Below are 16614 nucleotides of genomic sequence, written 5' to 3'. Positions count from 1 at the left end.
AAGAAAAGGACGCAAATTTTGTTTGGGTACAACATTGCATGACCGCGCAATTACCAGTTAAAGCAGCGCAGTGCCAAAGTGTAAAAAGACCTCTGGTCATTTACCAGCAAAATGGTCCGGTCTGAAAGTGGTTAAGGACTTCTCTACAATTTCCAAACTCCTTACATACTCCTGGAGTAAAAAATTTAAATGATACTGATTGGTATTAAGGTTTGAACGTGACACAGATTTAGTCATTATATAAGGTCTTTTAAGGTAAACCAAGTTTCGTTACACTTCTGTCAAAAAAAACAATATTCTTGTATTGTAAAAATAAAAACTCTTTGCATGTCAGAATGCATCGCACGGGTCTCAGAAACCATATCTAACTTCACAGATCACACTACAGACACTACCTCCCTACCCACCCATTGGGACGCAGTAAAAGCTGTATTGAGGGGTAGTTTAATACAAATAGGGGCTCATTTGAAGGAGCGCTCAGCCATAGTGGCGGCAGTCCAAAAGCTTAGAAACCTAGAAACTGCACAAACATTGGGAACGTCCCTCCTTCACATGTTCATTTACTTTTCGTACGTTAACTAAAACGGAATTGATTTTCATCATAGTTTTTCGTCAGAGGATGAAAATGTGGTGTACTGTTTCGTTTTCTGCACTGTAAAAATGAGGCTGACGAAAATTTGACAAAATGAACACTGGTAATAACATGCAGTGCATCAGTTTGTTGCATATGGAGCTGCATTGCCACGAGACCAGTTGTTGCCCACAGCCAAAAACACCCACAACGGGCAAGTGAGCATCAGAACTGGATAACAAAAGCAGTGGAAGAGAAGGTGGCCTGGTCTGATGAATTCAAGAATGGTTTGAGAAAAAAAACAATGAGTTTGATGTATTTGAACTGGCCTCCTCCAAATTTTTTTTTTTAGATTGCTTTCCAATTAAGCATCTTTGGGATTTGCTGAAAAAAACAAGTCTGATCCATGGAGACCCTACCTCCCAACTTGCAAGACTTAAAGGAGATGCTACTGACAGTTTAATGACAGATACCATAGCATACCTTCAGAGGTCTAGTGGAGTCTATGCATTTATGGTGGATAGTAATGTTATGGTTGGTTGATGTATGTGTCCCATAGAATTGCATGAATCTGACAATTAGGGGTTGATTTACTAAAACTGAAGAGTGCAAAATCTGGTGCAGCTCTGCATAGAAACCAATCCACTTCCAGGTTTTGTTTGTCAAAGATTAATTGAACAAGCTGAAGTTAGAAGCTGGCTACCACTGCTCAGCTGTACCAGATTTTTCACACTCCAGTTTTAGTAAATCAACCCCCTTTGTGTGTCTAATGTCTCTATGGGTTTCTGTTGGCATCCTTCTTTTTCTTTTCTTTTCTTCTTCCTTCTTTTTTTTTTTTTTTTTTCTCGGATCGCATTATTAAAGCTAATGGGTCAGTGTGCTAATTTTTTTTTCTTTTTTGTTTCTAGGAGATTGAGAATCTGGATACATTAAGAGATCTTGACAGCCTTTTTCTTGGTAAAAACAAAATCACCAAATTGCAGAACATGGAAGCTCTAAGTAACCTCACTGTACTGAGCGTACAGGTAAAGTCTTGTCTTTCTCTTACCAGACACTTGACCACTTCAGCTCTCCAGAAGACTTTATTTTTATTTTTTTAACAGAAGGAACGTTTATTAAAAATTTTAATCAGTTACATGTTAGGCATTGCAGGTGTTATAACAAACAAGTAATACATCCTCTTATGAGGGTCCTTTGATAAGTCTTATAGAACATAGCATATGTATAAAGAGAACAAGTATATTCACAATCTTAATGGTTCAAGATATATATCACCAGGTCTTGGAACTGAGGTAGTGGGGAAAATTGGACCATTGCACAAGCTGTTCCTCTCAAATGTGTCTCAGCTGACGTAGCACCCATCACCGGTATCTCAAACATGGAGCGCCTCTGGAAGCCCCGATAAGGGAAGAAAAAAAGGGGGAAGAGACGAGGGAAGGTATAGTGGTAGCAGTGCTTAGTATCACCAGGAGGATACACGCTACTCCCAAGAGGGTGTTTAACCACTTCAGCCCCGGACCAATTGTCAGCCTAAGGACCAGGGGTCTTTTTACAATCTTGCACTGCTTTAACTGGCAATTGCGCGGTCATGCAATGTTGTACCCAAACGAAATTTGCGTCCTTTTCTTCCCACAAATAGAGCTTTCTTTTGATTGTATGTGATTGCCTCTGCGATTTTTATTTTTTGCGATTATAAATGGAAAAAGACCGAAAATTTTGAGGGGGAAAAAAATATATTTTCTACTTTTTGTTATAAGAAAAATCGAATAAACTCAATTTTAGTCATACATTTAGGGCAAAATTTATTCAGCCACATGTCTTTAGTAAAAAAACATGTCAATAAGCGTATATTTATTGGTTTGCGCAAAAGTTATAGCGTCTACAAACTAGAGTACATTTTCTGGAATTTACACAGCTTTTTAATTTATGACTGCCTATCTCATTTCTTGAGGTGCTAAAATGGCAGGGCAGTACAAACCCCCCCCCCCCCCCCCCAAATGACCCCATTTTGGAAAGTAGACAAAAGTTTAAAGTTTACAAAAAGTTGTCACTAAATGATATATTGCTCACACATGCCATAGTTATATGTGGCATTGCACCATATAACTTATTCTGCTGCTTCTCCTGAGTACGAGGACTTTTTGGGAGTCTAGCCACGTACGGCACCCCGAAAACCAATCACTGCCTTCAGGATTTCTAAGGGTGCAAATTTTTGATTTCACTCCTCACTACCTATCACAGTTTCGAAGGCCATCAAATGCCAAAATAGCACAACCCCCCCCCCCAAATGACCCCATTTTGGAAAGTAGACACCCCAAGCTATTTACTGAGATGTTGAGTCCATGAAATATTCCTGCAACTTGTGGCAAAATATAAAATATTACAAAGTTGTCACTAAATGATATATTGCTCACACATGCTATGGGCATAAGTGAAATTACACCCCAAAATGAATTCTGCTGCTTCTCCCGAGTACGGGGATACCACATGTGGGGGACTTTTTCGGAGCCTAGCCACGTACGGGACCCCGAAAAACAAGTACTGCCTTCTGGATTTAAATATAAAACGCTACCAAAAAAAACTGTTAGCGATCGCAGGGATCAGACCTGACTCTGCGAACGCTGCAGTTATGTGTTTAGTGTTTTGTAAGTGACAGTGATCGATCGATACTGCACTTGGGTGGGCTGGGCGGAGGGGCAAAATGCAGGTGCCAGCAGGTATCTGGGCTGATCCCGCTAACGATGCGTTTTTTTGGAACCCTAAACTACTGGGGACGCTAGTATAGATCTGATCAGATATTGATCTGTTCAGATTCTATACCACTACGGGAGGTTTATTCTTTGCGTGTTAGCGGTACTGGCACTAACCTAGCGCTGTCTGGGGCGACGCAGACCCTGACCCTAAAACCTAATTGATATCGCCCGCCGGGTGATCAGGGGGTTAAACCTTTATTGGGTAATAAATGGTGGGTGCCCTGATGCTATAAAAAGCAAACTAACTAACCAGAGTCACCCATAACACTTATACGGTGATCACTGGTGAAAGGGTTAACTATGGGCAATCAGGGGGTTAAAATCTTTTAGGTAGTATATGGGGGTCCCTGGCGCTATATAAAAACCTGACGGGGAACCTTGGTGACACTGGCAAAATGGGATGAAAGGGTTAACTCTAGGGGCAATCGGGGTTAAACCTTTATGGGGGGGGGGTAGGGGGCTACCCTGGACCTAACACTAACTGCTCTGACAGTTTTTACTGTCACAACTGACACTAAATGCAGTGATCATTAAATAAATAAATGATCACTGCAATCAGTGACACTGACTGGGGGGGGGGGGCGCGGGGGGATTTGTGTGCCTATGTGTACCGACGTGTCAGTGTAGTGTTGGTGCACACTTACTTTCTCTATTCTCCTCGCAGTCTGGTCAAAAAGACCGCCCCGAGGAGAATGACATCACTTCCTCCCTGCCTGTGTTTACTATACACAGTTTCTGGCCATCCCCTCTCGATCGCTCCTGGCGAATGAGAAGCTTCCCCCACTAACGGCCATCCCCTCATCCCGGATCGCTCCTGCAGCGAAACGGACCGCCGCATCCAGCGGGAGGGGGTCCGATCGGACCCCCCACCCGCTGGAAGGCAAGCACGTACATGTACGTGCTTGTGCCTGTCTGTTCCATTGCGCCGACATACATTACCATGCGGCGGTCCTTAAGTGGTTAAAGTCACTGGAGGGGTGCAGCCAGCCTCCGCAATCACACTGTAAGGTGTCTGGCCTCTACCCACGACGCCCATTTTTTATTGAATTTCTTGGGACAGTTACGGCCCATGTAAGTCAGCTTATAGAAGGGAAGGGCCTTATTCACATGTAGACACCTTGGGTGGCCCTGCTGTCTTCCACTGAAGTAGAATTGTTTTCCTGGCATAGTAAGTAGTGTCAAAAATCTACAGCTTCTTACGAGTAGAAGCGGGTAAGTTGTCTGATATACTCAGCAGTAGGATCAGGGGATCAAGCCCAATAGGTATGCCACCAATCAAAGATGTCAACAGCCACTGCCTGCCAGAATTCCCACACCCGTGGGCACTGCCAAAACATATGTATGTAGTTACCCACTTCCCCGGTACATTTTAGATCATTTATCATCAGGTGGAGAACATCTGTGCCATGGTTAGAAACTTGTTTCCACACTTTTACTGCGGTTCTCATGGGGGTGGTGGTTTGTGTGGTGGATTTAGGCCCTCTGTACACTAGATTGCTCAGTTCTGAGTAAGAACTGACTATAGCTGCTTCTAGGTTAACTGAAGGGTTGGATTGATCCTGCGTAAACCACTAAAAAATAAATAAATAAATTATATATATATATATATATATATATATATATATAATCTCACACACACACACGTGTTTCTGTAATTTTAAAAATGGCCAGTAGAACAATTGTGCAGTGGTAGAAAGATAGAATTACAGGAAATTATTTAAGTCGTTGCTATGCTTGTCAGTGTGTGAATATACCTGTCATTCTCTTGTTTTTAGAGTAATCGCCTTACAAAGATTGAAGGTTTGCAGAGTCTTGTGAATTTGCGTGAGCTCTACCTAAGTGATAATGGCATCCAAGTTTTGGAGGGTCTGGAGAACAATGTGAGTTGCTGATTGGAAGAGATTGGATGGAAACTTGCCAGTTGGTCACTAATAACTTTGTGGGAATGATCAGTTAGAACTTAATATTTTCTTCTTGTCTTCAGACCAAGCTCACTACTCTGGATGTTGCTTCTAATAGAATTAAGAGAATTGAAAATATCAGGCATTTGACAGAACTCCAAGAATTCTGGGTAGGTTTTTCCTATTTGTTTTTTGTAGTAAGTTGAAGTAGTGTTCTATATCAGTTCTAGCCTGTATACTGAGTCCTGTTTCAAGCAGCCTTGTCCTGCATTCAAGAATGGTTGTTCTCTCATTACAGGTTTCTTTAATTTGATCAGAGAATTACATTCTTACATGTTGGTCCTTAAAGCGGTAGTAAACTGCAGCTGTTTAAAAAACAAAAACCTGTAAGGCAATTGCATACTGCATCGCATACTAGCACATTATGAAATGCTAACCTTGGACATCTTCCCCTGGGTTACATGTCTCGTTCTGCTTTGCACAGCCACATTTTTCTCCTGTTCTTGGACTATGCTGAGAATACACGTATTAGCAGACAGTAGAGAAGGCTCATTAGAGCCCGACTCTGATAAGATGAATATATATGCTTCTGCCAAGGGAGTGGAGGGAGAATCAGGAGTGGATGAGATGGGAGTCTCACCGACTAGGAAGAAAGGACTAAGAAGCAAGAGCAATGACGAGACATACCCTTCTACTGAGGGAAGGTGGAAAAGCAAGAGCTTAGTTAACTTTTTTTTTTTTTTTTTTTTTCTTCCTTCTCCTTCATGTCCCTCTGCAGTGGTGAGCATCATCCTCCCACTCTTGCAGAACTCGGGCACCCGGCCTGTGACTTCTCAAGTACGCACTATAAGAAAATCGGGCAAACTTTTTCACCCAAAGAATTTTTGTACAATTTACGTATAGTGTGTACACAACTTTTGACAGCCAATTCCTAATTTTCGTGTGAAAATTCCCAAAGGGACAAACTCCAAAAAAATGTTCTTGTACGGGAACAGAACAAACGATTTTCGTTTTTAATGTGTACTGTTTTCATACAAGAAAAATCAGAAAAAGACTGCATGATCAGAAACGATAAACAAACAAAAAAAATCCTTTGTCGTACGAGAATATTCGTAAGAGTTTTCGTACAAATTTTCTTTCAACGATTCGGATTTGCTGTGAAACAGTGAGAAAAATCAGACAAGTGTTATATATTTTTTTTTTTTTCTGATGCACATGTGTAGGACTCCAGAGGCAAAGAACTCTTGGCAAGAAAGTGACTACTCTCCCTGGGCTATACATTTTTGGTAATATATCAGTCCCAGATAATAAAGAATGGGTGGTGGAGGAGGCAGTTTGAAAACCACAGGCTAATTTAGGAATTGTGAATAATGTATGTACAGTATAGCTTAAAAAAAAAATACTGTTTTAAGTTCCATTTTTAAAGCCTCGAGTTGACAGCGCACCCAAAACATATACATATATTTAATAATTTGAGATGGGCTGAACACCCCCCTGTTCGGTTCGCAGCAGAAAAGTTCTAACCTGAACTCCATTGAGGTCTATGGGAGCTGAATAGGAAAAATAAAAGGTGCCTATTTTGAAGGCTTATATGCATGTAATTTTGCCATAAAAGGCTTATGGGGGTCTGGGTACTGCCCTGGGGCTAGAGTTGCCACCTCATCCCTTTAAAACTGTACACATAATTATACAGGTTCTGTAGCTGATTAGGGGGTACATTTGAAGAACCTGTGTAATTCATATGTGTCTGTGTTTAATAGACCCTACCTGGGGGGACATGTATCAATGCAAATATTTTTTGAAAACTATTTGTTTTTTCAGGAGCAGTGATTTTATTTTAATAATGCTTAAAGTGCAACAATAAAAAAAATCCTTTAAATACAGGTCTGCCTGTAAAGTGGCACATTTGTAACATGCTGTAGCAAAAACTAACAGTCTCTCTAATCCAGTGTAAATTGTATAATCTGTTTCACTGGGTTGATGAAACGGAACATCCAGAGTTGCCAATGTTAATTTCCATTTTTGTGTGATCTGAAAATTGTCCCATTTCAGGTTTTCAATTACTGTTTTGACCGTAAACTTAAACTATAAGAGTTTCAAGACCATTTTGTTAACCAACTTCTGCTTTTGCCAAAAAAACAACCAACCACCATTTCATGATTTTCTTTAAAACCATTTGTGGTAGTTTTTCCTTGATCTATTTTATTGTTTTTTGATGGGAAAATTGGTTGAATAAGCCTAGAAAATTAAAGTGGACTGTGGTCTTTGTCATCAAATGCTCTTATTTTGTCTTTTTGGAAAATTACATGTGTGTTTGTTTTTTTCTTATCACAGATGAATGACAACTTGGTGGATAATTGGGCAGACTTAGAAGAATTAAGCGGTGCCCAAGGTTTGCAGACTGTGTATCTAGAAAGGAACCCTCTGCAGAAAGATAACCAATACAGGCGCAAAATTATGTTGGCACTGCCATGTGTCCGCCAGATTGATGCAACTTTTGTTCGATTCTGAGTTAATTTGAGGGCATTAAGCAGCTTCCCTCCTATTGTAGCAGCAAAGTGCAAATGCATTCTGTCATAAAACATTCATCTTTTGTGTGATACCCCATTGTATTACCATGTAATCACTCCATCACACTCTTAATTTCCTTGTGCACTGCATGATCCTCTTGCATCAAAGTCTATGTTCAATGATCATTCTGTTACCTTCTAAAACAATACTACTGCTTGTCACTGAACTGTCTTCCTCTAAGACAAACATCTACAGAATGAGTTGAAATTACCTCTTTTATGATGTCACATTACAGTATTTATTTCTGGACAGTAGACTTCTGGTTAATAAAGTTTTTATCCTCGGCACCTGTCCATCCCATGTAAGTGCATTGTGGTCACTCCATCTGACATGTCATAATACAGAATTGTTCATGTAATATTCCACAGGGTAACATTCTGATGAAATGTTCTCTTAGAATATTGTTTACAAAAGCTGCTTTTCTATCTGCATCTTGCTCACTGTCTTTATTTGGCCTTCATGTCACTGCTCCTCCTTTGTTTTGGGTGGACATTTTGTGTTTAAGGTCCTGCACTGCTCTAGTTTTTAAGCTTATATTGAGCGTTGTTTCCTCCTTCTCCCCTCCCCACCCCCCCTTGCAGAACCCATATTGAGCATGCATGCTCATCCCTAAACAGAGCTTACCTTCTAGTAGGCCTGTATGGAAATGTGCTTTTTTCTTTTTAAGGCTATGACAACAAATCAAGCATGCTCCAGCAAGACAGAAGTTGCACTTGGTATAGGCTAAGTCATAAGAAGACAGTTGTTTATTGAAGGTCTGTTATGAGGGTGTAAGGGAGGCATTTTGGCCATTGGTGTACATCCTGTATCTCCTGAATAACTATACATAAGATGCCTTTACCTGCTTCTCCTTTCTCTGACCATAAAAATCTCACTTGGCTTTACCTGGTAAATTGGTGACCTACCCTGTTGTAGATGCTTCAGAGGAACACATGACCAGACCAGGTAACTCAGAAGTTAGGTGCAGTTAAGAGGGTGAGTCCAGGATCTCAGGGTTTTAGATATCTGAGCAGGGCCTAAACCCAGAACTAACATACCCTGTGCTTGCCTTTTTTTTTTTTTGAACGCTTTGGAGCCTTACTAAATGAATGTACACTTAACACATGTATACCAATTGTTCCGTAATACATTAAGGGCTGAGCTGCAGCTCTTTAATGCCCTGGCTGCAACAATATTCTTGGCCACATAGGTACAGGCACAAAATGAATTCTGTAGACTGAGGTAGTTCTATTGCTGTGTATATAAATGGAGGGGATGCTTTCAAGATGGAATGTCCAAAGACAGTTACTTTAAAGATATAATTGCTGGGTATCAGCTTGTGCTTTTCCAGGTCCCAAACTAAATATGTATTCTTGAATATTCTAAATAACTCTTCTTATTGGTTTATTGTCTGTTAATATGTATCAAGTTCTTAATATTTTGTAAGAAGGGCCTATTCACAATTTGTCCATTTCTATGCTGAAAAAAAAAAAAAATGCAAGAATTTTACAACATTTAAGGTAGCGATATGTGACTGATTGCCATATTGAGTGCTGAAGTTTATTTTTGGAATATTGATTCACACTATGCACTTTCCATGGAAATAGATGAAAACACATCAAAATGGGCATCTTGCATTGTACACAAATATGCATTATTTTAATACTTTTCCACTGCTTTTAGTTGGAAAGGCATGTGAAAAATAGGGACAAGCGTGAATCAGGGAAACTGTAAGGACCTATTGGCACTTGTATTATACAACATGTTTGCATAGGACTGTGAGCTGGTTAGAATTGAAATGTTTGTATTTATAATGTGACAGACCTTTTGAGAACTGACCTGTAGTTTACTGTACAGTACATGTAGGTGCTGCATTCTCTGCTTGCATTTTCTGGCTGTATGCCTTTTCCCCCCGCGTGTCCTAAATTATAGAAATGGAGGTGTTTGGAGCAACAATTTTCATACCCTTATATCATTTGCTACTACTGCCCCATTAGATGTGCACTGTCCGATTTTATTATAAGTGACACAAATGTGGGGGAGCCATATGCTATGTACTACTGCAGTCAATTTTTATCTATTGATTAATTTGTATTACATCTAGTCACCCACACTCCAAATTTTGTATTAGTGGGTTCTAAGAAATTTTGTGTGTTGTTGCAGTAAACAACTACTCTTAGAAAAGGACAACATAGCTGATGGGGAAAACACCCCCCCCCCCGTCTTGGTTCTGCTATTTTTTTCTGATTTGCTATAAATGACTGTTTTTCCAATTCTAGGAATGCAGTTCCCTGACATTTTAAATATTTAGACTGTTTTATACAGAAGCAATGTGAATAGGTGCCAGCCTAAGGGAAACAAAACAAGCTTGTTCCAACTAGCACACATTCCTGTGCAAATGCAGTGCATCTTAGAAGTGGCATCCCTCACAGCACTGCGTGCATCCTATGGTGAACTAAAACATGTAAAGCCTGCAGTATCGTTGCCTATCGGTTTTAGGGCCCATTTCATACCAGATGCATTTTTGATTGCACTCCAATTGCATAGAGTGCAAATTCAGGTTAAGCTATGCGTATAGTTTAAAGAAAAAAAATAAACGTAAAAGCCCAAAGAAGATGGCAGTGCACTACAAATGCGTGGTACATGATCTCTATGCATCCAAAAAAGGCACAGTAAAAGTGCAATTTCTGGTGTGAATGGACCCTTAATTGGTAATCGCTCCAGGGCCACTGCACCTGCATTAGCAAATGTGTTGGTCTGTATTGATACAAGTGTCTCTTTAATTACAGTCTTCCTTCCCAGCCTCAGAAAAAGAAAATTGTCTGAGAGAAATATGCAGATTGCTTGCCATCTCCTGCAAAATAAAATTCTAGATACTAAACTATATGCCTTATTGATTCAGAAGAAATGTATAGCTGTTGAAGTCACAACTTCTGATCTGCATATTTGGTCTTGGTTTGTGACTCTGTACGGAAGCTACTGGATCATTCTGACAACCAGGCATCTAGCATTTTCAGAAAGAGAGGTTTTCTAAATGAGCTGCACTCAATATGTTGCAGGGAATGTTTATTGTGTGGAAACAGCCAACATCTAAGCATAGCTCTAGGTGCCATTGCAATTTACATTTTAATGACAGCCTAAGATGCAATAAGGCTGGGTTTCCAACTGTCCTGTAGTTTGAAGCTCGTGCTCAAGTGCAAAGGTTGTTGGGTGCATAGAAAAAAAACTAAAAAAAAACTAAATGATTTTTCCTGCATTTGGGAAACTACAAATGTGTAATTGTGTCCCTGTTAAGGGACTTAGGATGATCACCTCATCAATACTTGATTCTCTAGCTTGCACAGCTTTGCAGAGAAGCAATTCCGAATGGACACTCTCAAGCAGGTCCCTGTGCATGGATGGTTCACCAAAAAAAAAAAAAAAAAAAAATCACAATGGAAGTTAAATTTCTCTTTTAACATGTCTATATGGGACAGTGTCTAGCTGACAGTCTATTGGTGTGGACTGTTTAATGTAGAACTAGAGGCAAAACGTATATATTTTTTGGATAGTGTAAGGGAGGGTTATAACCCCTATCATATTTTCTTTGGCTACCTGTGTCCCATTGCAGAGATTTTCTTCACTTCCTGTCCCATAGCCAACCAGCCCCCAGTCACCAGAACTAGTGTCCCAATTGGAAGACCTCCCCCCCCAATTTATTTTACTTTCAATGATAATGAAAACAGGGACACAGAAAGCAATCAAAAGAAGCGCTCTAATCCAAAAAATTTTTGCCCTAAGTTATACTTTAAGGCCTCGGGAGTAGGAGAGCCTGAGCCACTGCAAATGTAAGTTCCAACATATTCCCCCACCCAGAAAGCCCAGATGCTGTGTACAGCTGCCTATAGACAAATAGCTGTGCACCACTGGCTGAACTACCGGGGATCACACTTGCAAACAGGCTCTGGAGTTTCCCCACTGTGGGGGGCAACAGCTCGGACTGTGGCTCCCCAGCGACTGCAGGGCTCTGAGCTGCGAGTGTCTCTCACAGCCAAGAGCCAGCAATGACTGCCCCCCCCCTCTCCCCCGCATGGACAGGAGCGGAGACAGCTGATCATCTTCTCCTCCTGCTTCTGCCCAGCAGCCAAAAGAGGAAAGGTGTATGCCTTTGTAAGCTCTCCATCTGTCCACTGTGAGTGAAGTCTTCCTCTCTTCTCTCTCCTGGCTCCCAGTGAGTAAACTAATGTAAGGGGTGTTCTGGTTATCAGAGACCACCTTATAGCACAGTTCTCCTTTACACCAGAGTCTGCCGCGTTCCTTTTAACATCAGTGTAAATTAGAGTCCCCAGAGTTTTCCTGGACATCAGAGTCTGCAGAATCACCCCTTACAATGTAAGGAGAAACTGCGGATTGCAGATGAAATGAGGAACTGCAGCTTCTGAAGTCAATGGAAGCTTCAGATGCAAGGGCGGAACTCTGTGGACTCTGATGTAAGGGGGGGGGCTCTTGTTAAATCCATGTGACAAAATATTTCTAGTCTACAAAAAAAAAAAATTGCAGAGTGCTGCTAAAGTGTTTGGATTTAGCTTAAAGAAAAGGTGGCAATCCTATCCAAGATTGCAGAAAGGGGTTCCTGCTGCGGGATCGCAATAAATTGCCCTGCGAGTAGCAATAAACCCCCTGGCCTAGACTGATAAATGGAAGAATTATGCTGTGGCTGCATCCTCACAGACCTTTTTAAACTTACGGGTTGCAGCCTCTGTGTGCACAAGTGTCTTTGTAGAGTGGTAAGTTTGGTGTTAACCAATTGCTTCCAATAGGTTATAGTGGGAGCAGAAGGTTTTCCCAATGCAGTGTAAGTGCCTTTCTAGTATAAAACAGAAGCACTCCGATTAATGTTCTACCAGCAGTTGTAGGTGAGACCATCTACCAGGCCCAACAGGCAGATTAAAGGCAAAACTTTTTTACATTTAGAGTTAAGAGGGATTAGAACACCTGCCAGGTTTTTATCACTGTTTGTGTTCCTGTAGGGAGAATCAGTCTCTCTGTCATGTTTACCCTGATTATTGAAAGTAAACTAAAATCCCACATTTTGGAATAGAGGGAAATCTTTCAATGTGTCACTAGTTCTGGTGACAACCAGTGTCTCCCATACTTTGGAGATTTCTTCTCAGTGAGAAATCTCAATTGGACACAAATAGCAAAATGTAAATACAAAATGTTAGGGGTTATAGTCTTCCCTTACTTTATCAAAAATAATAAAAACATTTTGCCTTTAGTTCCATGTTAAGTTTTTTTTTTTTTCCCCAGGAGTTAGAGGCCATGTCAGGTTATCAATGCTATCTGGGTCAGGATTAGGGATATTTATTCTCTGGCTATCCTGGTGACAACTCTCTCTGAGACTAGTTAAAAACCCAAAATGTATCACCGGAACAGGAAAAGAAGGGTCATTTTTCAATATGGAAACCTAAAACAACTGTCCACAAGGGGATTTACCTCATTTTGGATAATCTCCTTTCACTGCCTGTTGTGTCTACAGGACAGTAATACATGGAATAAAAAAATGGCTTGATATAGTTCCTTATATATATAGCTCAGAGAATGTTAGTTAGGAATTATAGGAGCATTGTGTAACACAAGCTTCATGCAGGATTTAGCCTATTCACAGATCACCAGTTTAGGGTTAACAGTGCATAATGGCCCTAAAATCTTTGTTCTCATTCTAGTGTGTGTGGCAATACACGTGGCATAATCGTTATTTCTGTACACATCCCAACCCCACACACATTTGTATTTATATTTGCGCATATGTGAGGTCTTTTAAAAATGTGTTTGGGTGTTTTTATTTTGTTTATTAAACGTTCGTTTTGTAAAAAATTTTTCAACTTGACTTTAATGCTATCACAATGGGGCTGATAAGCCCCCTATGTAATAGCATAGTGCAGGGGACATTCTCAGGTGTCTATTATACCCATAAAGTTACCTCTGCATTCTGTTTAAGCTAATCAAGCACATAGTTACATCAGCGCCAGTAAAAGGGTTAAACAATCTTCAGCTCCATCTATGAACTCCAAATATGATCCATGTTATTATATATATATATATATATATATATATATATATATAGAGAGAGAAAGAGATCATAACTGGAGTGGTGGCATTCACTTAAAAAAAAAAAAACAGCTGTTAGCAGGCTTACTTTATACTTAGTTATGTTCAAGGCTCTTGTTATCTACCTTATCATATTATATATTTACTGAAAATTAAAGTATAAGGCTAAGTTTAGACATGCAGCTATCATTTCCACCCTGTACATTCTGCACTGCACGCAGTTGTGGCACAGCACCATACACCTGAATAGGTTTAATTCTGATTGTTTCAGAGGGTATAAATTGTTGCTGCATTCGCGGCAGCTTAAGAGGGGGAAGAATTTGAGGCAGTAAACATGTGGCTTAACCTGTTTTTTCACCCCCCCCCCCCCCCCCCCCCCAACGAAAAGAGAAAATGAGCCCTAAAAAGTATATTTGCTGAAAATGGTATACCAATATACAAGCTTTAGGGTCCTTTCACACGGGGCGGATCAGTTCTGATCCGCCCCGTGGATGTCCGTTTGCTCAGCGGGGATCACTCCGCCGATCCCCGCTGAGCAGGGAGATGACAGGACCGTCTCTGCACACTGCGCAGGGACGGACCTGTCACAGCGCCGCTCTCCCCTATGGGAGATCGGATGACGACGGACCGCAGTGCCCGTCGTCATCCGATCCGCAAACGGATGGAAAAATAGCTTTTTCCTCCGTTACACTTTTTCGGATCGGAGCGGGTCGGATGTCAGCGGACATGTCACCGCTGACATCCGACGCTCCATAGACCTCTATGGAGCACCCGTTCAGGTCCGCCTGAAAAACTGACAGGCGGGCCTGAACGGGACGTTAGTGTGAAAGAGGCCTTAAAAGGGCTGTCAAAAAGCGGAGTGTTAAAAGTCAATAATTGTTCTAACAAAAAAAAAATATATTTTTTAAGTCAGAGGTGTGCTGAAAATAAAACCCAACAGAATTCCCTTGATTATGTTTGGTTGAATTTCAACATGGTCATATTCCCCCTCACTTGCCCTCCAAGACATAATTAAAGGGTATGTTTACTATTACAGAAGATAATCCCTACACAGTATGTTGTACTAACAGCCCAGAAGACAGCAGTCGTCATAATGCTTGAAAGGATGAGTGGTCATTGGTCAGTGTGGTGTAGCTACCCAGTGTTTCTCAACTCCAGTAGTTGAGGCGCCCCAACAGGTCATGTTTTCAGGATTTCCCTCAGATGAAAGAGCTGTGGTAATTAACCACTACAGATCCGCGCTATTGCCAAATGACGGCATTAGCGCGGACCTACATTTCCGGGACTACGTCTATTGACGTCGTCCCGGATACGAGCGGCCTGCGCGCCCCCTAAGGGGCGCGCGCGGCGTGCTCTGTGATCGGCGAGTCCGTGAGACTCGCCTGATCACCGATCCGTGCAAGGGGTCGATCCCGACCCCTTATCACGTGATCAGCTGTCAGCCAATGACAGCTGATCATGTGATAGAACGGAGCCGGTAATCGGCTATTATTCCTCCTCGCGCTGACAGTGCGAGGAGAGAAAAAAAAAGCCGATCACCGGCGGCCGTGATCGGGACATCAGTCCCGATCACGGCCAGCAATACAGCTGACCACCTGCCCCCTGCCAGTGCCCACCTGCCCACCGCCGTGCCATCCTGAATAAAAGTAAGTGCCCCCCATCAGTGCCCACAGTGCCACCTACAGTGCCACCCACAATGCCACCCACAGTGCCATCCAGCAGTGCCACCAACAGTGCCACCCACAGTGCCCACAATCTGCCTCAAAGGTGCTGCGACCCAGTGCCGCCCAGCAGTGCCACCTATCAGAGCCACCTATCAGTGCCCATCAGTCCCATCTATCAGTGGTACCTATCAGTGCCCATCCGTGCCACCCATCCATGCCATCTTATCTGTGCCCATCAGTGCCGCCTTATCTGTGCCCATCGGTGCCGCCTTATCTGTGCCTATTAGTGCCGCCTTAACTATGCCTATCAGTGCCCACCAGTGCAGCCTATCAGTGCCCACCAATGCAGCCCATCAGAGCCCACCAATGCAGCCCATCAGTGCCCACCAATGCAGCCCATCAGTGCCCACCAATGCAGCCCATCAGTGCCCACCAATGCAGCCATCAGTGCCGCCTAATCAGCGCACTTCAATGAAGGAGAAAAATGACCCGTTTGCAAAATTTTATAACAAACTATTAAAACATGATTTATTTATTTTTATTTTTTTGCATCTTTTTTTGTTTGTTTAGCAAAAAATAAAACTCAGAGCTGTAACTAAATACCACCAAAAGAAAGCTCTATTTGTGGGAAAAAAATGATAAAAATTTCATTTGGGTACAGTGTTGTATGCCCGCGCAATTGTCATTCAAAGTGCATCAGCGCTGAAAGCTGAAAATTGGTCTGGGACTGAGGGGGGTTTAAGTGCCCAGTAAGCAAGTGGTTAATAAGGCAGTGAAACTGCTCAAATCACCCGTGCAAAATAATGGAAAACATGACCTGTTGGGGCGCCTTGAGGACTGGAGTTGAGAAACACTGCTCTATACTGTGCACCAAGGTCAGTATGGTAGGATCATGACCAGAACTGATAGACTACCTTGGTCACAGGCTGAAAGATGGACGTGGTAGTGGCCAGTATGTAACCAGAGGAATTCAGAAGTTGGACTGACTTTTTTTTTTTTTTTTTAAATACAACAGGAACATTCCCACAGCAATTGTGTGCAAAACTGCGACGGTACTTGCAGTTATTTGGTTCTAACCTTAAAAG

General features: G+C 41.7%; 1 protein-coding gene across 1 annotated transcript in view; it reads left to right on the top strand.

Annotated features, from left to right (window-relative positions):
• PPP1R7 (protein phosphatase 1 regulatory subunit 7) overlaps nucleotides 1-8096 on the top strand; it is a 36967-nt gene extending 28871 nt beyond the window's left edge. Inside the window, exons 7-10 of the mRNA XM_077488449.1 lie at nucleotides 1480-1596; nucleotides 5100-5204; nucleotides 5309-5395; nucleotides 7560-8096. Coding sequence (XP_077344575.1) covers nucleotides 1480-1596; nucleotides 5100-5204; nucleotides 5309-5395; nucleotides 7560-7736 — 486 coding nt within the window. The 3' untranslated portion in view covers nucleotides 7737-8096. The remainder of the gene's footprint in view (nucleotides 1-1479; nucleotides 1597-5099; nucleotides 5205-5308; nucleotides 5396-7559) is intronic.
• Nucleotides 8097-16614: the final 8518 nt, after the last annotated feature.

Source organism: Lithobates pipiens, unplaced genomic scaffold (genome assembly GCF_037356315.1).
Source record: "Lithobates pipiens isolate NorthernLeopardFrog02 unplaced genomic scaffold, aLitPip1_a1.2 Scaffold_18, whole genome shotgun sequence".
Lineage (NCBI taxonomy): Eukaryota > Metazoa > Chordata > Amphibia > Anura > Ranidae > Lithobates > Lithobates pipiens.
Note: the sequence above shows the minus strand (reverse complement) of the source record. Positions and strands in the feature narration are given on the sequence as shown.